The sequence below is a fragment of the Rana temporaria genome, chromosome 4 (assembly GCF_905171775.1).
Source record: "Rana temporaria chromosome 4, aRanTem1.1, whole genome shotgun sequence".
Classification (NCBI taxonomy): domain Eukaryota; kingdom Metazoa; phylum Chordata; class Amphibia; order Anura; family Ranidae; genus Rana; species Rana temporaria.
The window spans coordinates 29,234,037-29,259,476 of NC_053492.1; the positions used below are offsets into that span (position 1 = coordinate 29,234,037).

The following is a 25,440-nucleotide window of genomic DNA, read 5'->3' on the forward strand; positions in this document are numbered from 1 at the left end:
GAAAAGCTAAGGAAGCCGTCTAGTTTTAGCTTATCGTTTAGCTTATTTGTTATCCTTGGGATAATCTAAAATGTATCCTAAAGTGCTTTTGATACTTGGTAAGAGTTCATCATGGATGAGACAGGCGGAGAGATCAGAAAGCATGTTCTGATATCCGGTCTGTGCTTCAGCCCATAATGCTGGATCTGGCCAGGATATATCACCCAGGTCATCTTGTTGGCCGTTACAGGCCAGGGGCATGGGAGGCCAAACATTGGGGCTCCATTATATCATATATAATAGAGCTCAAGTTTGATAAGGGTTGGTTAAGAACTCATCAACATCTTAACTAGCAGTTAATGAATTCTAATGAAGTTAGGATTGTACACAACACCTTAAGGATGTTACAAAGAGCCCAAGTAGGCCTTGAAGTTAGTGTTTCCTGGATCCACTCTTAGCAATACTACTCCTGAAACTGGCAACAATCCGTCATTGGCACGGAGATTATTAGTAATGCCATCGTTAAATGTTCCTCAAGAAGTAAAACTGCTTCTTCCCAGTGAGTAACCTCTCTTATAAGAGTTAAGTGCTGCCCTAGAATCTCTAGAGGTAATTTCATTTCTCCGGCCACAAAGTCTTCCACGTCAGCTTCCGCCGCTCTACTAAGCGCTGGTGGGACTTCTGGTGGCTGAGAAGGCTGGTCTTTTGCCGAAAGCTCTTGCCGCATTCGAAGCAGACAAAAGGCTTTTCACCCGAGTGAGTTCTTATGTGGACAGTCAGGTGCGAGTTGACGCTGAAGGTTTTGTGGCAAATGGGGCACTGGTAAGGGCGTTCCCCGGTATGGGTCCGGAGGTGGACCTTCAGATGGTAGGATTTGGTAAACCTCTTGTTGCACACCTGGCAGCCATAAGGCCGTTCTCCTGTGTGGGTACGGTGGTGGACCTTCAGGTGGGCACTCTTGTGGAAGCGCTTCTCGCATACGAGGCACTTGTAAGGGCGTTCCCCCGTGTGAATTCTCTGGTGGATCTTCAGCTTGTAGGAGCTATTGAAACCTTTGCCGCAGTCCCCGCACAGGTATGGTGCAGGGCAGCTTCGGATAATGGCGGAAGACGAATCGGCGGGGACAATGTACTCATCTCCCCGAACTTCCTGTGTGTCGCAGTTCCAAGTGGCATGGACAGTCTGATGCAAGAGGAGGGTCTCACTCTCGCTGAAGCTCTGCTGGCACTGTGAGCACTGGAACGGTCGCATCTGCGTGGGGCTTGACGGCTCGTTGAAGTCGTACGCCTGCTCGGAAATGGGCTGACCGATCCTGAATATGGACTGGCATTTTCTGGGGCGTGGAAGGCGAATGGGGGATGGGTTATCCCATTCCTCAAAAGAGCCATTTTCCAGGGACAGGCCGTTGTGTTGAAGGTCTGACAGATGGTCTTCAGCGGGACTGCTTAAGAACCCATTATCTGGAACAAGAAGAAGAAGAAAGATGAAGGTTATATGGAAAAAAAAAACTTCAAGGAAACCAAAACCCACTTTTAATCTTTGCGGTGATTACCCACTTTCGGGTCAGTCACGTACTCATGTGTCGCTGGACTTCAAGTGGTTATTTTTTTTTTTTAAAGTGTATTTTGTGCGTGTACTCGAGAGAGGAGCCGGACTGCAGGAGTTGGGAGTAGGCAGGCCTCCCCCAGAGGCAATCTGCCACCTTTCTCCATGCCCCGAGTGGCAATGGCGGGTGCGTGAGGGGGTCCTCCCACACAGCCCGCCCTACCTGCTCCGCTTTGAAGCCCAACGGGGCAGAGGGACTCCCTACAAGAGAGTGAGAGGATCTAGCCCGCTCAACCAGCCCCGTTAGTCCTTCGCCTCTCTTTTTAGAGACCGCGTGGTCAAAGTGCGTGCATGTTAACCCAATTTTGAGTGCGTGTAAGTGTGGTGGTTTTGGTGGGAGGGGGGTGGGCGTACTAAGCGCAGGCTTACCTCGCATAGCACACCCACCGCGACCCGGGCTGAGACCACCAAACTCAATTCACCTGTAGCCGAGACCGGGATCCGAACCCCTTGCTGCAGAGGTGAATGGCTTGTCAGCGCAGTGCCAATCGCGTTGAGCCACCGCAGCTCCTGACTTCAAGTGGTTATAACGGTATGATGCCTGGCATCATCCCAATACAGTGTTTTAGAGTCAGCGGTCTTGTAAAAGAGAAGCTAACTAGCCGGTGGAATGTTCTTACAAGTATCAGGACGGGACTCCCACCCCTCCTCCCTGCAGCTTTCTCAAGCTCTCCCGTCCCACCAGCAGACCCGAATGACCAGCCGGCGCTTCCACTAAAAATGAGGATTGTAAATACATTTTTAGAGCTATCTTCAGGCCGGTCACGTGACTCGCGGCTGCTTTACACCTTCGCGACACGGCTTCTGCGGGAGGGGATGAGCGGCTACGTGACCTCCCCGGCTGACGTCGGAGGGAGATCTCGGCCCCTCCTACAGTATTCATGTATCAGAGCTGTAAAGTGGCTGCGAGTCACGTGAGCGGCCTGACTAAGGCCCCATACACACGATAGAATCCATCCGCTGAAAAATCTCAGCGGATCGGTTTCAGCGGATAGATTCTATGGTGTGTAAATTACAGCGGATATTTATCCGCGGATATTTCCGAATTCCAGCAAATAAAAATTTGTAGACATGTCTACAAATCTATCCGCTGGAATCGGAACCAGCGGATCGATCCGGTGGTCTGTACAGACTCACCGGATCGATCCGTCCGAAGGGATCCCCCGCATGCGTCGTAATGATTTGACGCATGCGTGGAATTCCTTTTATGACAGCGTCGCGCACGTCGCCGCGTCATCATCGCGTCGACGGCGCGACACGTCATCGCGAGGGGATTTTGGCGCGGATTTCGATCCGATGGTGAGTACACTTCATCGGATCCAAATCCGTGGAAATCTTCGAGAGGATTTATCCGCGGAAACGGTCCGTTGGACCGTATCCACGGATAAATCCTCTCGTGTGTACTAGGCCTTACACAGTTTGGTATGCCTGCCTACAATAGATGGGCTGGCAGTGAGTTCTAACTTTGAGTGAACAAACACTTTAACCACTTGATGACCGCCGTACGACGATATACGTCGACAAAATGGCACGGCTGGGCACAAGGGCGTACATGTATGTCCCCTTTAACCACTTAAGGACCCCTTCACGCCGATATACGTCGGCAGAAAGGCACGGCTGGGCACATCAACGTATATGTACGTTGCCCTTTAAGCCCAGCCGTGGGGTCGCAATTGACCGCGCAATTGTCTGTTAAAGCGACGCAGTGCCGAATCGCAAAACCTGGCCGGGTCCTTTAGCTGCATTTTGGTCCGGGTCTTAAGTGGTTAAGAGCCCAGCCGTGGGTCGCGCTCGCGACCCAGTCCTCTTCTCAGTGACCGTCCCCGCGGAAACAGCGGACCCGATCGCCAGTGGTGTCACGCGATCAGGTCACAGAGAGGAAGAACTGGGAGAGGTGAGTGTAAACAAACCTCTCCACGTACTTCGTAGTGTGGCTGTCACTGATCGTCTGTTCCCTGTGTTAGGGAACGAGATCAGTGACGTCACACGTACAGCCACGCCCCCCTACAGTAAGGCCGCGTACACACGGTCAGACAAAACCGATGAGAATGGACCGAGGTTCAGTTTCATCGGTCCAAACCGACCGCGTGTATAGCCCATCGGTCTGTTGTCCTTCGGTCCAAAATTGTAAAACATGCTTCAAAATCGAACCGATGGACCGCTGCCCCATCAGTCCAAACCGATGGTTAGTACAGAAAGGATCGGTTCAAAACACGCGCATGCTCAGAATCAAGTCGACGCATGCTTGGAAGCATTGAACTTCGTTTTATGCAGCACGCCGTGTGTTTGACGTCACCGCGTTCTGACCCGATCGGTTTTTGGAACGATGGTGTGTACGCACATCAGACCATCAGGCCACTTCAGCAGTAAACCGATGGAAATGGCCCGTCGGACCATTCTCATCGGTTTGGAACGACCGTGTGTACGCGGCCTAAGAATCACAAATCAGGGCACACTTAACCCCTTTAGCACCCCCTAGTGGTTAATCCTTTCACTGCCATTGTCATTTTCACAGTAATCAGTGCATTTTTATAGCACTTTTTGCTGTGAAAATGACAATGGTCCCAAAAATTTGTCAAAAGTGTCCGATGTGTCCGCCATAATGTCGCCGTCACAAAAAAAAACGCTGATCGCCGCCATTACTAGTAAAAAAAAAAAAATATTAATAAAAATGCCATAAAACTATCCCCTATTTTGTAAACGCTATTACTTTTGCGCTTATTGCAATTTTTGTTTACCAAAAATATGTAGAAGAATACGTATCGGCCTAAACTGAGGGAAAAAAAATAATGTATATCTTTTTTGGGGATATTTATTATAGAAAAAAGTAAAAAATATTGAATTTTTTTCAAAATTGTCGTTCTATTTTTGTTTATAGCACAAAAAATAAAAACCGCAGAGGTGATCAAATACCACCAAAAGAAAGCTCTATTTGTGGGGGAAAAAAGGACGCCAATTTTGTTTGGGAGCCGCACGAACGCACAATTGTCTGTTAAAGCGACGCAGTGCCGAATCGCAAAAACGGGCCAGGCCCTTTACCTGCATAATGGTCCGGGGCTTAAGTGGTTAAAGTGGTTGTAAAGGCAGAAGGTTTTTTATCTTAATCTTAGATCTCTCAGTAAAGAGTACCTGTCATCACAAATGTCGCCGCATTACAAAAGATGCTGTTCATCTCCCAAAAATTGAAATAAAGGAAATAATAAAATTTCTCCCACCCCGTCTCTGTGCACAAAGGTGAGCGCATGCGTCAGTCCCGCACGCATACGTAAACAGCGATCACACCACACATGTGAGGTATCACCGCAAAGGGATCAAGAGCAATAATTCTAGCACCAGACCTCCTGTGTAAATCTAAAGTGGTAACCTGCTTTTAAAGCGTTGCCTATGGATAATTTAATATACCCTAGTGCAGGGGTAGGCAACCTCGGCACTCCAGTTGTGGTGAAACTGCAAATCCCATCATGCCTCTGCCTCTAGGAGTCATGCCCGTGATTGTCAGGGTCTTGCAATGTCTCATGGGACTTGCAGGTTTACCACAGCTGGAGGGCGGAGGTTGCCTACTCCTGCCCTAGTCTGTTGCTGTTCCACGGGTGTGCGCATATTTGGCATCTATTTACTCGCCGTAACATCCTCTTTTATATTTTATCAAATGTTGAGTGTTATATTATGCTTGCGTCCACTAAAATTCAAAAAAGCTAATTTTTTTTTTTTAACAAGGCTTTTAACCAGTTCCCGACCCCCACATGTACATATACGTCCACAATATGGCACGTACAGGCACATGGGCGTACATGTACGTCCTTGCCTATTAGCGGGTGGGGGGTCCGATCTGGATCCCCCCCGCTACATGCGGAGGTCGGGTCCGCTCGGGGAGCGATCCGGGACCACGGCGCGGCTATTTGTTTATAGCCGCTCTGTCGCGATCGCTCCCCGGAGCTGAAGAACGGGGAGAGCCGTATGTAAACACGGCTTCCCCGTGCTTCACTATGGCGGCGCATCGATCGTGTCATCCCCTTTATAGGGAGACACAATCGATGACGTCATTCCTACAGCCACACCCCCCTACAGTTGTAAACACACACTAGGTGAACCCTAACTCCTACAGCGCCCCCTGTGGTTAACTCCCAAACTGCAACTGTAATTTTCACAATAAAGAATGCAATTTAAATGCATTTTTTGCTGTGAAAATTACAATGGTCCCAAAAATGTGCCAAAATTGTCCGAAGTGTCCGCCATAATGTCGCAGTCACGAAAAAAATTGCTGATCGCCGCCATTAGTAGTAAAAAAAATAAAAATAATAAAACTATCCCCTATTTTGTAAACGCTATAAATTTTGCGCAAACCAATCGATAAACGCTTATTGCGATTTTTTTTACTACAAATAGGTAGAAGAATACGTATCGGCCTAAACTGAGGAAAAAAAATGTTTTTATATATGTTTTTGGGGGATATTTATTACAGCAAAAAGTAAAAAATATTGCATTTTTTTCAAAATTGTCGCTCTATTTTTGTTTATAGCGCAAAAACGAAAAACCGCAGATGTGATCAAATACCACCAAAAGAAAGCTCTATTTGTGGGGAAAAAATGACGCCAATTTTGTTTGGGAGCCACGTCGCACGACCGCGCAATTGTCTGTTAAAGCGACGCAGTCCCGAACTGTAAAAACACCTTGGGTCTTTAGGCTGCATATTGGTCCGGGGCTTAACTGGTTAAAACGTCACCTATGGATAATTTATCAAATCATAGTTTGTCGCCAATCCGTGGGCAACTGTTACCACTTCAGCGATACAGCACTGCGTTACTTTAACTGAGAGTTGTGCGGTCGTGCGACACTGTACCCAAATAAAATTTACGTCCTTTTTTTCCCCACAAATAGAGCTTTCTTTTGGTGGTATTTGATCACCTCTGCGTTTTGCATTTTTTGTGCTATAAAAAAAAAAGCCCGACAATTTTGTGAAAAAAACAATATTTTTTTACTTTTGCTATAATAAATCTAAAAAAAAAAAAGTAAAAATAAATAAGGGGTAAATTCTGAGTGGAGATACAACGGCGTATCTCCAGATACACCGTTGTATCTCTGCGTTGCGCCGTCGTATCTATGCGCCTGATTCTTAGAATCAGTTACGCATAGATATCTGTTAGATCCGACAGGTGTAAGTCTCTTACGCCGTCGGATCGTAACTGCATATTTACGCTGGCCGTTAGGTGGCGCTTCCGTAGAATTCCGCGTTGAGTATGCAAATTAGCTAGATACGTGAATTCCCGAACGTACGCCCGGCCGACGCAGTAAAGTTACGCCGTTTACGTTAGGCTTTTCCCGGCGTATAGTTACCCCTGCTATATGGTGGCGTAAGTGCGGCGTACCAATGTTAAGTATGAAAACAGTGAAAAAATGCGCATACCCAATAACAAAATCAAAATAACAATGTTAAGTATGGCCGTCGTTCCCGCATCGAAATTTGATAAAGTTACGTCGTTTGCGTAAGTCGTCCGTGAATGGGGCTGGACGTCATTTACGTTCACGTCGAAACCAATGACGTCCTTGCGGCGTACTTTGGAGCAACGCACACTGGGAAATTCCACAGACGGCGCATGCGCCGTTCGGGAAAAACGTCAATCACGTCGGGTCACAGTACATTTACATAAAACACGCCCCCCTGATCTAAATTTGAATTAGACGGGCTTACGCCAGCCGATTTATGCTACGCCGCCGCAACGTACGGAGCAAGTGCTTTGAGAAGCACTTGCACGTCTAAGTTGCGGAGGCGTAACGTAAATCAGATACGTTACGCCAGCACAAAGATACGCGGTTCTATGCGAATCTAGCCCTTTATGTCTTCATCAGTTTAGGCCATTATGTATTCTTCTACATACTTTTGGTAAAAAAAAAATAAAAAAAATCCCAATTAGTGTATATTGATTGGTTTGCGCAAAATTTAACCACTTCTGTCCCCGTAAGAATTGGCTGCGTCGCTTTAACTGACAATTGCGCGGTCGTGCGACGCTGTATCCAAACAAAATTGACGTCCTTTTTTCCCCACAAATAGAGTTTTCTTTTGGTGGTATTTGATCATCTCTGTCATTTTTATTTTTTGCGCTAAAAAACAAAAAAAATATCGTAAATTAAAAAAAAATATATATATATATATATATATTTTGTACTTTTTGCTATAATAAATATCCCCAATTTGTTCTCAGTTTAGGCCGACATGTATTCTTCTACATATTTTTGGTAATAAAAATCGCAATAAGCGTATCTTGCTTGGTTTGCGCAAAAGTTATAGCGTCTACAAAATAGTGGATAATTTATGGCATTTTTATTATTATTATTTTTTTTACTAGTAATGGAACTTTTTATCGTGACTGCGACATTATGGCGAACACATCGGACACATTTTTGGGACCATTGGCCTTTATACAGCGATCAGTGCTATAAAAATGCACTGATTACTGTAAAAATGTCACTGGCAGGGAAGGGGTTAACACTAGGGGGGCGATCAAGGGGTTAAATGTGTTCCCTCGTGAGTGTTTCTTACTGTGGGTGGATAGGTCTGGATCAAGGGGGTTAATTGTGTTCCCTGGGAGGTGTTTCCAACTGTAGGGGCAGGGGACTGACCTAGAGGAAATGACAGATCGTGGTTCCTAGCTATTAGGAACTCATGATCTGTCTGTCCTCACAGAACAGAACAAGGATGTGTGTGTTTACACACACACCCGTCCCTGTTCTGTCTCTCGTGCCCGCGATCGCTCGCGGCCGGCGGTCATCATGACCACCGGTCACGAGCATCGGCCCCCCCCAACGCGATGCAGTGGGCGTGATACTCCGGTGGCGCGTGCGTGCCTGGTATCCCGACATACAGCTACGACGGTTCGCGGGATCGTGTCGACCTGTCGCCGTATAACGACAGCGGCTGGTCGGCAAGTGGTTAAAGTAATATTTTTTTACTTTCTGCTATAAAACATAACCAATAAAAAAAACAGTGCCACCTTGCTGCCATATAAGTAAGTTGCCCACCCCTGCTCTGGGACCTATAGACTTTCCATTACCAGTCCTCTTTCAGAATGAATGACAATCACACTTTGAATGACAATTGCGCGGTCATGCTACACTGTACCCAAACAAATTTTTTATCATTTTGTTCCCACAAATAGAGCTTTCTTTTGGTGGTATTTGATCACCTCTGCGATTTTTATTTTTTGCGCAACAACTAAAAAAAAGACTGAAAATTTTTAAAAAAATAACGTTTTTATTTTTCCTGTTAATTTTTTTTGTAAATAAGTATGTTTTCTTCTTCGATTACGGGCACTGATATGTCGGCACTGATGGGCACCGATGAGGCGTCACTGATGGACACTGATAGGCGGCACTGATGGGCACTCATAGGCAGGACTGATGGGCGGCACTCATGGGTACTTATGGGTGGCACAGATGGGCACTGATAGGTGGGCACTGGGCATGGATGGGCACTGAGGGGTGGCACTGCATTGCTGGGAATCACTTTTTTAATCCCATATTATGGCCGGTCAGTGCCCATGTTGCCAGTCAGTGCCCATTTGTGGGCACTGATTGGCATCTATTCTCATTTTTTTTATTGCCCCCTTTCCTGGTGGTCCAGTGTGGGCATCTGAGGGGGGCTGCACTGATAAACAATCAGCGTGAACCCCCCCTGTCAGGAGAGCCGCCGATCGGCTCTTCCAGTTTACATTGTGATCAGCCGTGATTGGACACGGCTGATCACGTGGTAAAGAGCCTCTGCCAGTGGCTCTTTACCGAGATCGGAGATGCAGGGTGTCAGACTGGCACCCCGCATCATCGATCGCCGCGCTGCGTGCCCCTACGGGCGCCGGCATGTAATCCTGCAGGACGTCAATAGACGTCCAGTCAGGATTACAGAACCACTTCCCGCACGTCAATTTACTATTGACCGGGCGGGAAGTGGTTAATAATTCCCCCTTCGTAAAGCCTGCAAAGTTAATATTAAAAACTTTCAGGAGCTCATTTAACCACTTTCCGCCCATGCTATAGCCGAAAGACGGCTACAGAGCGGGCTTCCAGTGCCAGGGGGGGGGCCATCCATAGTTGTCCTCCCGTCATTTACGTTAGGCTTGTCCCGGCGTAAAGTTGCCTGTGCTATATGAGGCGCAACCAATGTTAAGTATGGCCGTCGTTCCCGCGTCAAAATTTATAAATTTACGTAAGTCGTCCGTGAATGGGGCTGGACGCCATTTACGTTGAAACCAATGACGTCCTTGCGACGTCATTTGGAGCAAAGCACCCTGGGATATTTTACGGACGGCGCATGCGCAGTACATTCGGCGCAGGAACGCGCTTCATTAAAATTTTACACGCCCCCTACCCGCCTAATTTGAATTAGGCGGGCTTACGCCAGGTGATTTACGCTACGCCGCCGTAACTTTACACGCAAGTGCTTTGTGAATAAAGCACTTGCATGAAAAACTTGCGGCGACGTAACGTAAATGACATATGTTTCTCCGCCGCGGAGATACGCCAGATGTACCAGAATCTGGCCTAGAGCCTCGTACGTCCAGCAGTGGACTGGTCCTGATGTCTTCACATCCAGAGACGGTCTGCGGGCATGATGACGCCAGGCACAGTCCACCATACAAGACTGCTGGACCACAGAGGGGCAGGAGCCACAGGGACCGGTCTTGTGCTGGGAGGATCAGAAGATTAGGCTTTTTAAAAAAAGGGTCAGTTTCCTGTCCTTCAGACTTTAGGCCCCTTTCACACTGGGGCGTTTTTCAGGCATTAAAAAAAAAAAAGCCGGTAAAGCGCCTGAAAAAAGCCTCATCTGCAATCCCAATGTGAAAGCCTGAGTGCTTTCAGAGCCCTTTCACACTGCCAGCGCCCGAAAAACGCTGGTAAAGCGCCGCTAAGACCCTAACGTTTTAGGGCGTTTTTGCAGTGCCTCAGTGTGAAAGGGTAAGGCGTTTTTACAGTGCTTTCAATTCATTTCAATGGAGAGGGGCGTTTTTGGATCGTTTTTTTCAGCGACCAAAAGCTGCTATTTTTAACGCTAAAACGCTGTAAAAACGCTTCGGTGTGAAAGGGGTCTTAGGTGGGTGCTCCATCATTGGTATCATTCGGAAGAATAGTGCCCCATCATTGGTATCAGTGGAAGGAATAGTGTCCCATCCTTGATTCCAGTGGAAGGAATATTACCCCAACCTTGGTGTCAGTGGAAGGAATAGTGTCCCATCATTGGTGTCAGTGGGAGGAATAGTGCCCCATCATTGGTGTCAGTGGGAGGAATAGTGTCCGATCCATGGTGTCAGTGGAAGGAATAGTGTCCCATCATTGGTGTCAGTGGGAGGAATAGTGCCCCATCATTGGTGTCAGTGGGAGGAATAGTGTCCGATCCTTGGTGTCAGTGGGAGGAATAGTGTCCCATCATTGGTATCAGTGGAAGGAATAGTGCCCCATCCTTGGTGTCAGTGGAAGGAATAGTGCCCCATCCTTGGTGTCAGTGGAAGGAATAGTGCCCCAACCTTGGTGACAGGGGAAGGAATAGTGTCCCATCCTTGGTGTCAGTGGAAGGAATAGTGTCCCATCCTTGGTGTCAGTGGAAGGAATAGTGTCCCATCCTTGGTGTCAGTGGAAGGAATAGTGTCCCATCATTAGTATCAGTGGAAGGAATAGTGCCCCAACCTTGGTGACAGTGGAAGGAATAGTGGCTCATCATTGGTATCAGCGGGAGGAATAGTGTCCCATCATTGGTGTCAGTGGGAGGAATAGTGCTCCGTCATTGGAATCAGTGGAAGGAATAGTGCCCCATCCTTGGAATCAGTGGAAGGAATAGTGCCCCATCCTTGGTGTCAGTGGAAGGAATAGTGTCCCATCATTGGTGTCAGTGAGAGGAATAGTGTCCCATCATTGGTGTCAGTGGGAGGAATAGTGTCCCATCATTAGTATGAGTGGAAGGAATAGTGCCCCATCCTTGGTGTCAGTGGAAGGAACATTGTCCCATCATTAGTATCAGTGGAAGGAATAGTGTCCCATCATTAGTATCAGTGGAAGGAATAGTACCCCAACCTTGGTGACAGTGGAAGGAATAGTGGCCCATCATTGGTATCAAAGGCACACTGTGATGACAAGGATAACTGAGGACACTATGGGACTTCTCTAAAGGGGACACTGTGATGTGAAGGATAACTGAGGACACTATGGGACTTCTCTAAAGGGGACACTGTGATGAGAAGGATAACTGAGGACACTATGGGACACTCTAAAGGGGACACTGTGATGAGGATAACTGAGGACACTATGGGACTTCTCTAAAGGGGACACTGTGATGTGAAGGATAACTGAGGACACTATGGGACTTCTCTAAAGGGAACACTGTGATGTGAAGGATAACTGAGGACACTATGGGACTTCTCTAAAGGGGACACTGTGATGAGAAGGATAACTGAGGACACTATGGGACTTCTCTAAAGGGGACACTGTGATGAGGATAACGGAGGACACTATGGGACTTCTCTAAAGGGGACACTGTGATGAGAAGGATAACTGAGGACACTATGGGACTTCTCTAAAGGGGACACTGTGATGAGGATAACGGAGGACACTATGGGACTTCTCTAAAGGGGACACTGTGATGAGGATAACTGAGGGCACTATGGGACTTCTCTAAAGGGAACACTGTGATGTGAAGGATAACTGAGGACACTATGGGACTTCTCTAAAGGGAACACTGTGATGTGAAGGATAACTGAGGACACTATGGGACTTCTCTAAAGGGGACACTGTGATGAGAAGGATAACTGAGGACACTATGGGACTTCTCTAAAGGGGACACTGTGATGAGGATAACGGAGGACACTATGGGACTTCTCTAAAGGGGACACTGTGATGAGAAGGATAACTGAGGACACTATGGGACTTCTCTAAAGGGGACACTGTGATGAGGATAACGGAGGACACTATGGGACTTCTCTAAAGGGGACACTGTGATGAGGATAACTGAGGGCACTATGGGACTTCTCTAAAGGTGACACTGTGATGAGAAGGATAACTGAGGACACTATGGGACTTCTCTAAATGGGACACTGTGATGAGAAGGATAACTGAGGACACTATGGGACTTCTCTAAAGGTGACACTGTGATGAGAAGGATAACGGAGGACACTATGGGACGTCTCTAAAGGGGACACTGTGATGAGAAAGATAACTGAGGACACTATGGGACTTCTCTAAAGGGGACACTGTGATGAGGATAACTGAGGACACTATGGGACTTCTCTAAAGGGGACACTGTGATGTGAAGGATAACAGAGGACACTATGGGACTTCTCTAAAGGGGACACTGTGATGTGAAGGATAACTGAGGAGGCTATGGGACTTCTCTAAAGGGGACACTGTGATGAGAAGGATAACTGAGGACACTATGGGACTTCTCTAAAGGGGACACTGTGATGAGGATAACTGAGGGCACTATGGGACTTCTCTAAAGGTGACACTGTGATGTGAAGGATAACTGAGGACACTATGGGACTTCTCTAAATGGGACACTGTGATGAGAAGGATAACTGAGGACACTATGGGACTTCTCTAAAGGGGACACTGTGATGAGGATAACTGAGGACACTATGGGACTTCTCTAAATGGGACACTGTGATGAGAAGGATAACAGAGGACACTATGGGACTTCTCTAAAGGGGACACTGATGAGGATAATGGAGGACACTATGGGACACTCTAAAGGGGATCTGTGAGCACTGATGTGAAAGGGGGGGGTTGTGATGTTAATGGGAGTCGAGATGTGATGGGGGCTCAGAACACGTAGGGGCTGACTATGACGTAGGCTCTTTACCATGTGATCAGCTGTGTCCAATCACAGCTGATCACGTCATAACCAGGAAGTGCCGGTTATTGGCTTTCCTCTATTCGTGCTTGAGAGGGCACGAGTAGAGGAGAGCCAATAAGCTGCTCTCCTGACGGGGGGGTTTTGCGCTGATAATCAGCGCATTGATTACCAGTGCAGGTCCTTCAGGGATGCCAATTAGTGCTCACCTGCGATGCCAATCAGTGCCCATCTAAGCCTACCAGGTATGTCAATCAGTGCAAATCAGGGATGCCAATTAGTGCTAATCAGGGATGCCCGTCCGTGCCTCCTCATCAGTGCTGCTTATCAATGCCACCCATCAGTGCCCAACAATGCCACCTATCAGTGCCCCTCAGTGCTGCATATCAGTGTGGCCTATCAGTGCAGCCTCATTAGTGCTCGTCAGTGAAGGAGAAAACATACTTATTTACAATATTTTATAAGAGAAACAAAGAAAAACTTTATTTTTTTCAAAATTTTCTTATTTTTTTTAATTGTAGCGCAAAAAAAAAAAAAAAAGGTGATTAAATACCACCAAAAGAAAGCTTTATTTATGGAAACAAAATGATAAAAATGTCATATGGGTACAGTGTTGCATGACCGCAGAATTGTCATTCAAAGTGTGACAGCGCTGAAAGATAAAAAAGTGGCCTGGGCAGGAAGGGGGTAACAGTGCCCAGTATTGAAGTGGTTAAACAGTTTACTATGGAGTTATTATTTTATTATGATCACTTAGCGTTGTCCTGGATTCAGATACCCACCTGCCCAGCGGATCCAGTGTTACATTCCGCCCATCAGGTGCAGCAGGCCAGGTCCTGCCCCGTCATCTTGGTCCACCTCAGTCATCATCCGATGAAGTCTGTAGCTCTGCCCACCAGCTGCCTCTAGTCCCTGAACCTGCAGCCTCCTAAGACATGCGACGTGGGATCTCAGGAGGCTGAAGCTGCAGGGACGCGTCATTCTCATCGAAATGCGAATGACAGCAGGTGGGTGGAGCCAAGCCTAAAATGTTTTTTTAAAAAAAGATGCCAATTTAACCCCTTTGATGACCGGCTCACACCGCTATACGCTGGCAAATTCTCATGTTCCTGCAATACGACGTATGGGTACGTTGTCACCTTCAAGAGCCGGCGGGGGTCCCGATGCGGTGGGCACAATCACCGCTGGCCACCTGCGATTGCGGGAACCAGAGCCAGAAGGGGGATTTGTGTGTGTAAACACACAAAATGCCTGTTCTGTCAGGGGAGAGGAGACGTATCGTTTGTTCCTACCAAGTAGGAACAGCGATATATCTCTTCCCCCAGTCAGTCCCATCCATCCACAGTAAGGCCCCTTTCAGACTGGGGCGGGAGCCGCGGTGGCGGTATAGCGCTGCTAAAAATAGCTGCGCTATACCGCCGGGATTGCCCGCTAGCGGTGCGGTATTAACCCCCGCTAGCGGCCGATAAAGGATTAATACCGCCCGCAATGCGCCTCTATAGCGCATTTCGGGCGGTATTGCCGCGGTTTCCCATTGTTTTCAATGGGAAGGAGCGATGAAGGAGCGGTATACATGCCGCTCCTCTCACCGCTCCAAAGATGCCGCTGACAGGAGATTTTTTTTTCTCTCCCGCCAGCGCTTCGCCTCAGTGTGAAAGCCCTCGGGGCTTTCACATTGAGTAGGCAGTAAAGGAGTTTTTCAGGCGGTATAGCAGCGCTATTTTTAGCGCTGTACCGCCTGAAAAACTTCTCAGTGTGAAAGGGCTCTAAGAAACACTCACGAGGGAACACATTTAACCCCTTGATCGCCCCCTAGTGTTAACCCCCTCCCTACCAGTGACATTTACACAGTAATCAGTGGCCCGGATTCAGAGAGCAGTTACGCAGCGCAATTGCTTACTTGCGCCGGCGTAACGAATGCTCCTGATTCAGGAACCTCGTTACGCCGACTGCAGCCTAAGATATGCGCGGCATAAGGCTCTTATGCCCGCATATCTTAGGCTGCATTCTTGCGATGGCCACTAGGTGGCGTTCCCGTTGTGCTCAGCGTATAGTATGCAAATTGCATACTAACGCCGATTCACAACGTTACGCGAGCCCTGCTTACGCAGTTTACGTACGCGGTTTTTGCGTAAGGCTGCCCATGCTATTAGCAGGGGCAGCCAATGTTACGTATTCCCGTCGTTCCCGCGTCGCGAAATTTACGTAGTTTGCGTAAGTGATTCGTGAATGGCGCTGGACGCCATTCACGTTCACTTTGAAGCAAATGTCGTCCTTGCGACGTCATTTGCCGCAATGCACGTCGGGAAAGTTTCCCGACGGAGCATGCGCTCTACGATCGGCGCGGGAACGCGCCTAATTTAAATGATTCCCGCCCCCTACGGGATCATTTAAATTGCGCGCGCTTACGCCGGGCAATTTTAAAGAGCGCACACGCAATTTACGGAGCTACTGCTCCGTGAATCGCGGGTAGCGCAGTAAATTTGCGTGGGCGCAGGGCAAAAACGGTGCCCTGCACCTACGTAAAAAATGCGTAATTGTTACTGAATCTACCCCAGTGCATTTTTATAGCTCAATCGCTGTATAAATGTCAATAATCCAAAAATGTGTCAAAAGTGTCCGATCTGTCTTCTGCAATCTCGCTAAAAAATCGCAGATCACCACCCTTACTAGTAAAAAAAAAATCCATAAATCTTTCCCATAGTTTGTAGACACTATAACTTTTGAGCAAACCAATCAATAAACGCTTAGACCCCTTGAGTCCCGCAAGCAGCATCTTTGGAGCAGCTTTTGGATGCTGAAAAAAACGCTCCAAAAACGCCCCTCTCTATTGAGATGAATTGAAAGCGCTGTAAAAACGCCTTACCCTTTCACACTGAGGCACTGCAAAAACGTCCTAAAACGTTAGGGTCTTAGCGGTGCTTTACCAGCACGTTGGGATTGCAGATGAGGCTTCGCTCCAATAACGCCCCAGTGTGAAAGGGGCCTTATTGTGGTTTTATTTTACCAAAAAAATGTAGAATACATATCTGCCTAAACTGTGGAAGACATTTTTTTCAAAATTTTTGGGGATATTTATTATAGCAAAAAGTAAAAAATATTGCTTTTTTTTTGTCTCCAAAATTGTCGCTCTATTTTTGTTTATAGCGCAAAATATAAAAACCGCAGAGGTGATCAAATAAAACCAAAAGAAAGCTCTATTTGTGGGGAAAAAAGGATGTAAATTTTGTTTGGGTAAAACGTCGCACGACCGCGCAATTGTCAGTTAAAGCGACGCAGTGGTGAATCGCAAAAATGGCCCAGTCATTAAGCAGGAAAATCTTCCAGTCTGTAAGTGGTTAAATAGCGGAGGGTATCGGCGGTGTTCGGACCCTTAAAGGGGTTGTAAAGAGATCATTTTTTTCCCTAAATAGCTTCCTTTACCTTAGTGCAGTCCTCCATCACTTACCTCATCCTTCCATTTTGCTTTTCAATGTCCTTATTTCTTCTGAGAAATCCTCACTTCCTGTTCTTCTGTCTGTAACTCCACACAGTAATGTGAGGCTTTCTCCCTGGTGTGGAGTGTCGTGCTCGCCCCCTCCCTTGGACTACGGGAGAGTCAGGACGCTCTCTACGTTGCAGATAGAGAAAGGAGCTGTGTGTTAGTGGGCGTCCTGACTCTCCTGTAGTCCAAGGGAGGGAGCGAGATTGACACTCCACACCAGGAAGAAAACCTTGCATTACTGAGTTACAGACAGAAGAACAGGAAGTGAGGATTTCTCAGAAGAAATAAGGACATTTAAAAGCAAAATGGAAGGATGAGGTAAGTGAAGGAGGACTGCACTAAGGTAAAGGAAGCTATTTAGGAAAAAGAAATTTCCTAAAGAGCTTGCTGATAACCCAGAAGTACCTTAGTGATGGGTACGTTTGAATAAAAGGATCGGCAGTTGTCTTTGAGATAAGTGTGGATGTGTTTCCGGTGTCTCCGTCAATAGGACTACTACCAAGATTGAAGGAGCCACCAGAAGTGAGGAACAGGCCACCCCAGAAAGCCTGCCTAAAGCTGAGCCCACCTTGATCAGATGGCTTCCTCGGACAAGACTCCCGGACATTGCTTACCCATATGGTGCTCGCTCAGCATCTCCTCGTTATCTGTATCCGCCTCCTGGACGTTCAGCCAGAAAGGTTCGGCGTCGCTCTCTATGGTGACGGAGATGCCCGATCCTGCCAGGACATAAGAGGAGGGTCTCAGCACCCTGAGATGCATTTCTTCTGCGCATCCCCAGCCTCAAATTTTAGTTCTTGGTGGACACTTGAGTGATGAACCACCCACAAGTTTCTTTTATCTCTTGGGTACTCTGTTGGGTGGAATTTTGAACTACGTTGTGACCATTAGGAGGGACTCCCACCATCCCTGTGCCGATTTTCAGGGTCTGTACAGCTGTTGTACCCATTATGAGGGGTTCCTTCTATCCATGCTCTGAGTTCACAGATCTGCTTACCTAATGTGTCCATTATGAGGAGTTCTTACCAGTTGCCGGGTCTACTTACCTACTGTGTCCAATATGAGGGGTTCTTACCAGTTGCCGGGTCTACTTACCTAATGTGTCCATTATGAGGGGTTCTCACCAGTTGCCGGGTCTACTTACCTACTGTGTCCATTATGAGGGGTCCTCACCAGTTGCTGGGTCTGAACACCTTCTGTGCCCATTATGGAGGAGCTCCCACCATCCCTGCACTGAGGTCCTGGCTTTACACACCTGCAGTAGCCATTCTGAGGGATCCCACCCATTCCTACACCGAGTTCCTGGCTTTATAAACCTGCTGTGGCCATTCTGAGGGATCCCACCATCCCTACACCAATTTCATGGGTCTGTACACCCGCTGTTGCCATTTTGAGGGATCCCACCATCCCTGTGCTGAGTTTCCAGGATTGTACACCTGCTACGCCCATTACGAGGGGCTCCCACCATCCCTGTGCTGAGTTTCCATGTTTGTATACCTGCTATGCCTATTATGAGGGGTCCCCTCCATCCCTGTGCTGAGTTTCCAGGTTTGTACACCTGCTATGCCCATTATGAGGGGCTCCACCATCCCTGTGCTGAGTTTCCAGGTGTGTACACCTGCTATGCCCATTATGAGGGGCTCCACTATCCCTGTGCTGAGTTTCCAGGTTTGTACACCTGCTATGCCCATTATGAGGGGTTCCACCATCCCTGTGCCGAGTTTCCAGGTTTGTACACCTGCTATGCCCATTATGAGGGGTTCCCACCATCCCTGTGCTGAGTTTCCAGGTTTGTACACCTGCTATGCCCATTATGAGGGTTCCACCATCCCTGTGCTGAGTTTCCAGGTTTTTACACCTGCTATGCCCATTATGAGGGGCTCCACCATCCCTGTGCTGAGTTTCCAGGTTCTTACACCTGCTATGCCCATTATGAGGGGCTCCACCATCCCTGTGCTGAGTTTCCAGGTTTGTACACCTGATATGCCCATTATGAGGGGCTCCACTATCCCTGTGCTGAGTTTCCAGGTTTGTACACCTGCTATGCCCATTATGAGGGGTTCCACCATCCCTGTGCTGAGTTTCCAGGTTTGTAGACCTGCTATGCCCATTATGAGGGGTTCCACCATCCCTGTGCTGAGTTTCCAGGTTTTTACACCTGCTATGCCCATTATGAGGGGCTCCACCATCCCTGTGCTGAGTTTCCGGGTTCTTACACCTGCTATGCCCATTATGAGGGGCTCCACCATCCCTGTGCTGAGTTTCCAGGTTTGTACACCTGCTATGCCCATTATGAGGGGTTCCACCATCCCTGTGCCGAGTTTCCAGGTTTGTACACCTGCTATGCCCATTATGAGGGGTTCCCACCATCCCTGTGCTGAGTTTCCAGGTTTGTACACCTGCTATGCCCATTATGAGGGTTCCACCATCCCTGTGCTGAGTTTCCAGGTTTTTACACCTGCTATGCCCATTATGAGGGGCTCCACCATCCCTGTGCTGAGTTTCCAGGTTCTTACACCTGCTATGCCCATTATGAGGGGCTCCACCATCCCTGTGCTGAGTTTCCAGGTTTGTACACCTGATATGCCCATTATGAGGGGCTCCACTATCCCTGTGCTGAGTTTCCAGGTTTGTACACCTGCTATGCCCATTATGAGGGGTTCCACCATCCCTGTGCTGAGTTTCCAGGTTTGTAGACCTGCTATGCCCATTATGAGGGGTTCCACCATCCCTGTGCTGAGTTTCCAGGTTTTTACACCTGCTATGCCCATTATGAGGGGCTCCACCATCCCTGTGCTGAGTTTCCGGGTTCTTACACCTGCTATGCCCATTATGAGGGGCTCCACCATCCCTGTGCTGAGTTTCCAGGTTTGTACACCTGCTATGCCCATTATGAGGGGCTCCACTATCCCTGTGCTGAGTTTCCAGGTTTGTACACCTGCTATGCCCATTATGAGGGGCTCCACTATCCATGTGCTGAGTTTCCAGGTTTGTACACCTGCTATGCCCATTATGAGGGGTTCCACCATCCCTGTGCTGAGTTTCCAGGTTTGTACACCTGCTATGCCCATTATGAGGGGTTCCACCATCCCTGTGCCGAGTTTCCAGGTTTTTACACCTGCTATGCCCATTATGAGGGGCTCCACCATCCCTGTGCTGAGTTTCCAGGTTCTTACACCTGATATGCCCATTATGAGGGGCTCCACCATCCCTGTGCTGAGTTTCCAGGTTTGTACACCTGATATGCCCATTATGAGGGGCTCCACCATCCCTGTGCTGAGTTTCCAGGTTTGTACACCTGCTATGCCCATTATGAGGGGCTCCACTATCCCTGTGCTGAGTTTCCAGGTTTGTACACCTGCTATGCCCATAATGAGACGCTCCCACCACCCATGCGCTGAGTTACGCTGAGTACCCCTGGTCTGCTTTCCTGCTGTGCCCGTTATGATGGGATCCACCATCACTGTGCTGGGTCTGCATGCCAGCTTTGCCAATTATGTGGTTCCCCACTATCCCAGATGAAATTTTAAAGCTGCAGTTTAATCTGCTGATATATTACCTTTTCTGGTTCCTCCCTCCCCCATCATCAACATGCTGATGAAATTTTTTAATTAATACCCATTACAATTTTTTTTTGTTTGTTTCATAAAGTTTCATTGAATAAGCAAAATGACTAGGCACATATAAACTATTAGCATAAGAACATGGCATTGTCCATTTTCATTGTATTTTCATGATGTCATCAGTGGGTTTCTTGGCTTCTCTCTACATTGCAGGCAGATCATGGAAAGATGGGGGGGGGGGGGGGGGGGGATAAACAAACCCCTGTCTTGAGCAGTTTATAGAACTAGGATGACTACATTTGAATGCAGACCATCCTAGGTCATTCCCACACGTGATGCTGAAATCCAGTGAATGAAAGGCAATCACGGATGGAGGTCCCTTTTCATTGCGGTACAGCTTCCATCACCCCCCCACCCAGGTTCAGCCGCTCCTGGTTTGAAGGCCCTGGTATCATTCCTAATCCCATCATATCCATGGCAGGAAAGTATTGTTAGCAGAATGGGGAAGGGATAGAACTTCTGACAATGGCCCAGATTCAGGTAGAATTTGCCCCTTTTTTACGGAGGCACAGGGCAGCGTTTTTGCCCTGCGCCCCCGCAGTAGCTCCGTAAATTGCATGTGCGCTCTTTAAAATTGCCCTGCGTAAGGGCGCCTAATGTAAATGATCCCGTAGAGGGCGGGAATCATTTAAATTAGGCGCGCTCCCGCGCCGAGCGTAGAGCGCATGCTCCGTCTGGAAACTTTCCCGACGTGCATTACGGCAAATGACGTCGCAAGGACGTCATTTGCTTCCAAGTGAACGTGAATGGCGTCCAGCGCCATTCACGAATCACTTACGCAAACGACGTGAAATTCAAATTTCACGACGCGGGAACGGCGGGTATACTTTAGCATTGGCTGCCCCTACTATTAGAAGGGGCAGCCTTACGCTAAAGACGCCGTACGGAAACTCTGTAACTTGCGTACGCAGGGCCCGCGCAACATCGTGAATCGGTGTTAGTATGCAATTTGCATACTATACACTGAGCACAATGGGAGCGCCCCCTAGCGGTCATCGCAAGAATGCAGCCTAAAATCTGCGTGGCATAAGAGCCTTATGCCGCGCAGATTTTAGGCTGCAGTCGGCGTTACGATGTTCCTGAATCAGGAGCATTCGTAACGCCGGAGCAAGTCAGCAATTGCGCTGCGTAACTATGGTTACGCAGGCGCAATTGCTCTCTGAATCTGGGCCAATGTTTCTATTGACATATGAAAACTTTTAGGTTGCCTTGGATCCTTTGATCTAGTTTTTATATAATTCTGAAATCTATAAAGCCTGACAAACTGATCTAAGATAGAAAAGAAAGGGATCTCATAACGTAAACAACAAACGTTCCACAACTCTAAAATGTTTTTAAAAAAAGGTCCGGGGTTTGGTTTTAACTTCTTTGGGTTGTTAACAGAGCCGGAGATCTGACGATATGGTTCCGGCTATCGAGATGGTTCCTGTAAGGACTGCGCAGGCGCAATCCTTGCCGACGGAAATCACCGAACCTCCAGGGAGACGTGGAATTTGAGGTAGGTGGCTACGCTCGCTCGGCCTCCTGGCTCTTTTTTTAACATCCTCCAATCCATGGGGATGTTAACCACTTGCCGACCTCCTCATGTAAATATACATCAGCAGAATGGCACGGACAGGCACATGCACGTACCTATATGTCCTCTGCTTGACGTGGGTCGGGGGTCCGATCGGCACCCCCCCCGTACATGCGGTGGTCGGTAAGCCTCGGGGAGCGATCCGGGGCGACGGCGGGGGCTAATTGTTTATAGCCGCCCCGTCGCGATCGGTCCCCGGAGCTGAAGAACGGGGAGAGCCGTGTGTAAACACGGCTTCTCCGTGCTTCACTATGGCGGCGCATCGATCGAGTGATCCCTTTTATTAGGGAGACTCAATCGATGATGTCAGTCCTACAGCCACACCCCCCTACAGTAGTAAACACACACTAAGTGAACACTAAATGTTACAGCACCCCCTGTGTTTAACTCCCAAACTGCAACTGTCATTTTCACAATAAAGAATGCAATTTAAATGCATTTTTTGCTGTGAAAATGACAATGGTCTCAAAAATGTGTCAAAATTGTCCGAAGTGTCCGCCATAATGTCGCAGTCACGAAAAAAAATCGCTGATCGCCGCCATTAGTAGTAAAAAAAAAAAAAAAATGCAATAAAACTATCCCCTATTTTGTAAACGCTATAAATTTTGCGCAAACCAACCGATAAACGATTATTGTGATTTTTTTTTACCAAAAATAGGTAGAAGAATACGTATCGGCCTAAACTGAGGAAAAAAAAACATTTTATATATGTTTTTGGGGGATGTTTATTATAGCAAAAAGTAAAAAATATTGAATTTTTTTCAAAAATTGTCGCTCTATTTTTGTTTATAGCGCAAAAAATAAAAACCGCAGAGGTGATCAAATACCACTAAAAGAAAGCTCTATTTGTGGGGAAAAAAAGGACGCCAATTTTGTTTGGGAGCCACGTCGCACGAGCGCGCAATTGTCTGTTAAAGCGACGCAGTCCCGAACTGTAAAAACCCCTTGGGTCTTTAGGCAGCATATTGGTTCGGGGCTTAAGTGGTTAAGGAATGAGCCTGGATGCCGGCCGAGGTTCAGAGATTTCCGTTGGCAAGGAGAAGTCCTTACAGGAACTATCTCGATAGAGGAACCATACCAACAAGTCACCGGGGATTAGATCAGGAGGATTTCAGTGCTGGAGTCACCAAGAGATAGAAGAAACCAGGGGATGACTGAGCCCACCCAACTCCACCATATATTTAAAATATATCTATGCTATCCCCTTGAATGGGCATTTAGTCACTTTGGCCTGACCACGTACCAGCCTCGTTGTCGGTATCCCCGGGCTCCGGATCCGGACGAGCCTCAAAGACCAGCTCATCCGGCTTTATTCTCAGACAGATATCCGGCTTCAGGATGGGGATCTCTGCATAAACACAGCACAGTCAGTACATTCTATAAAACAGATAATAATGCTCTGAGAGAATTACCTAGCTCTCCTGCACCCAACTTCCTAAGGCCGTCATGGTAACAGTGAAGAGAGAAAAACTCTGAAGTTAAAGGGTTTGTAAACCCTCAAGTTTTTTCACCTTAAAGCGGAATTCTGACATTTTTTTTTTTAAGTCAGCAGCTAAAAATACGGCAATACTTTTAAAATAAGGACACTTACCTGTCCAGGGCACCCGCGATGTCAGCACCCGAAGCCGAGCCATCGCTCGGCTCTCCCCGCTGCCATCTTCGGCAAGGGAATCAGGAAGTGAAGACTTTCGGTTTCACTTCCCGGTTCCCTACTGCACATGCGCGACTCGTGCTGGGCGATCCCACTGGTCCCTGCTGTCTTCTGGGACCTGTGTATCTCCCAGAAGACAGCGGGGGGAGTGGAAGGAAGTGGCATAGATACCCAAGGGTGGCCCGGGTATCTATGTCCAGAAGTGGGAGCAAAATACCTGTATTACACAGGTATCTGTTCCCCCTGAAAGGTGCCAAATGTGATACCGGAGAGTTCCGAAAAGCGGAAGTTCCATTTTTGGGTGGAACTCTGCTTTAATTCTCTATGCATTAAAAGGGGTTGTAAAGCTTTGTGTTTTTTTCACCTAAATCGAACCTTTACAGCCACTTTAAACTTTCACTGCCACTGACCACCAATGTAGGTGGTCATGGCATTGAAGGTCAACACCCCCCCTGCTATTGATCATCACAGGCCAAAACGCCACTCTCCCCGAAACCCCCACCAGGTAAAGCAGAGATAATTCCGGCTATAGTACAGTCTCTCTTTCTGTGGTGGGTGCTAGAAAACAAAGAGCATTCCAGTGCCTGGCACCCCACTGCCACTTTACTGCCTGAAAGCCTAAAGGCCACACAGTGGCTCATAAGTACTGCTCAATCTCTGTACAGAACTGCAGTATAGGTCATATCAATAATAGTGTGTTATTGTCGGAGGACGTTAAAGTGTAAGCTCCTCAGGTGCAGATCCTGATGTCAACAGCTAAGTGTTTTCGGCACAGTACAGCACAGTCATTGACAGCGCTATATAAGTACCCAAAATAATAATAATAATAATAATAATATGATCTGAGCTATATAAATCTATAATAGTAATAAACGTGTGTGGGGGGACAATAGAGTGTAAGCTCCTCTGGTACAGAGACTGTCGTCATTAGCTCAGTGTTCTTTGTACAGCATTTCGGAATATGTCAAAGCTATATAAATATTTAAAGCAGTGGCTACCGTGTTTCCCCGAAAATAAGCCCGGGTCTTTTATTAATTATGCCAACAAAAGACACAGTAGGGCTTATTTTCGGGGTAGGTCTTACTATGTAATGTGCTGTCTTCTCTCCCCCTCTCTCTCCCTGCCTGTCAGGAATCCCCAGTGTGATCTGAATTAAAATGCTTGTACAACCCTATAATCCTCTCTATTACAGTATTATATAATGTACAATGTGCGTGTTCCTGTAATATAATTGTGCCAAATACATTTGTTATAGCGCCATTCTGCGCTTCTGTGACCCGCCGGAGCTCTCTTCCCCACAATTATATTACAGAAACACACACACATTGTACATCATATACTACTGTAATAGAGTGGATTTTACAAGCATTTTTAACTAGGGCTTATTTTCGGGGTAGGGCTTATATTGCAGCCCTCCTGGGAAATAATGCTAGGTCTTATTTTCAGGGTAGGTCTTATTTTTGGGGAAACAGGGTATATACACCCGCTGAACTTTTTTGTTTAACCCTGTAAAGCAAAAAGGCATCATGAGCACAGCATACTAGCTCATTATGAAATACTTACCTTAGAACGAGGCGATGGTAAATTACCTGGCCTACGCCAAGGTAGCTGACATGTTGCCTCAACGTGTCTTCCAGGTATCGCGGCTCCAGCGCTGTGAGTGGCTGGAGCCGCAATGTCGTCACTCCCGGGCAT

At 47.5% G+C, this 25,440-nt stretch overlaps 1 protein-coding gene across 1 annotated transcript in view; it reads right to left on the reverse strand.

The window, feature by feature from the left end:
* Positions 1 to 351: 351 nt before the first annotated feature.
* LOC120936063 (zinc finger protein 717-like) overlaps positions 352 to 25,440 on the reverse strand; it is a 34,152-nt gene continuing 9,063 nt past the window's right edge. The window contains exons 6-8 of the mRNA XM_040348165.1: positions 23,338 to 23,442; positions 17,510 to 17,614; positions 352 to 1,439 (exon numbers count right to left, since the gene is read on the reverse strand). Of these exons, the coding sequence (XP_040204099.1) occupies positions 595 to 1,439; positions 17,510 to 17,614; positions 23,338 to 23,442 (1,055 nt within the window). The 3' untranslated portion in view covers positions 352 to 594. The remainder of the gene's footprint in view (positions 1,440 to 17,509; positions 17,615 to 23,337; positions 23,443 to 25,440) is intronic.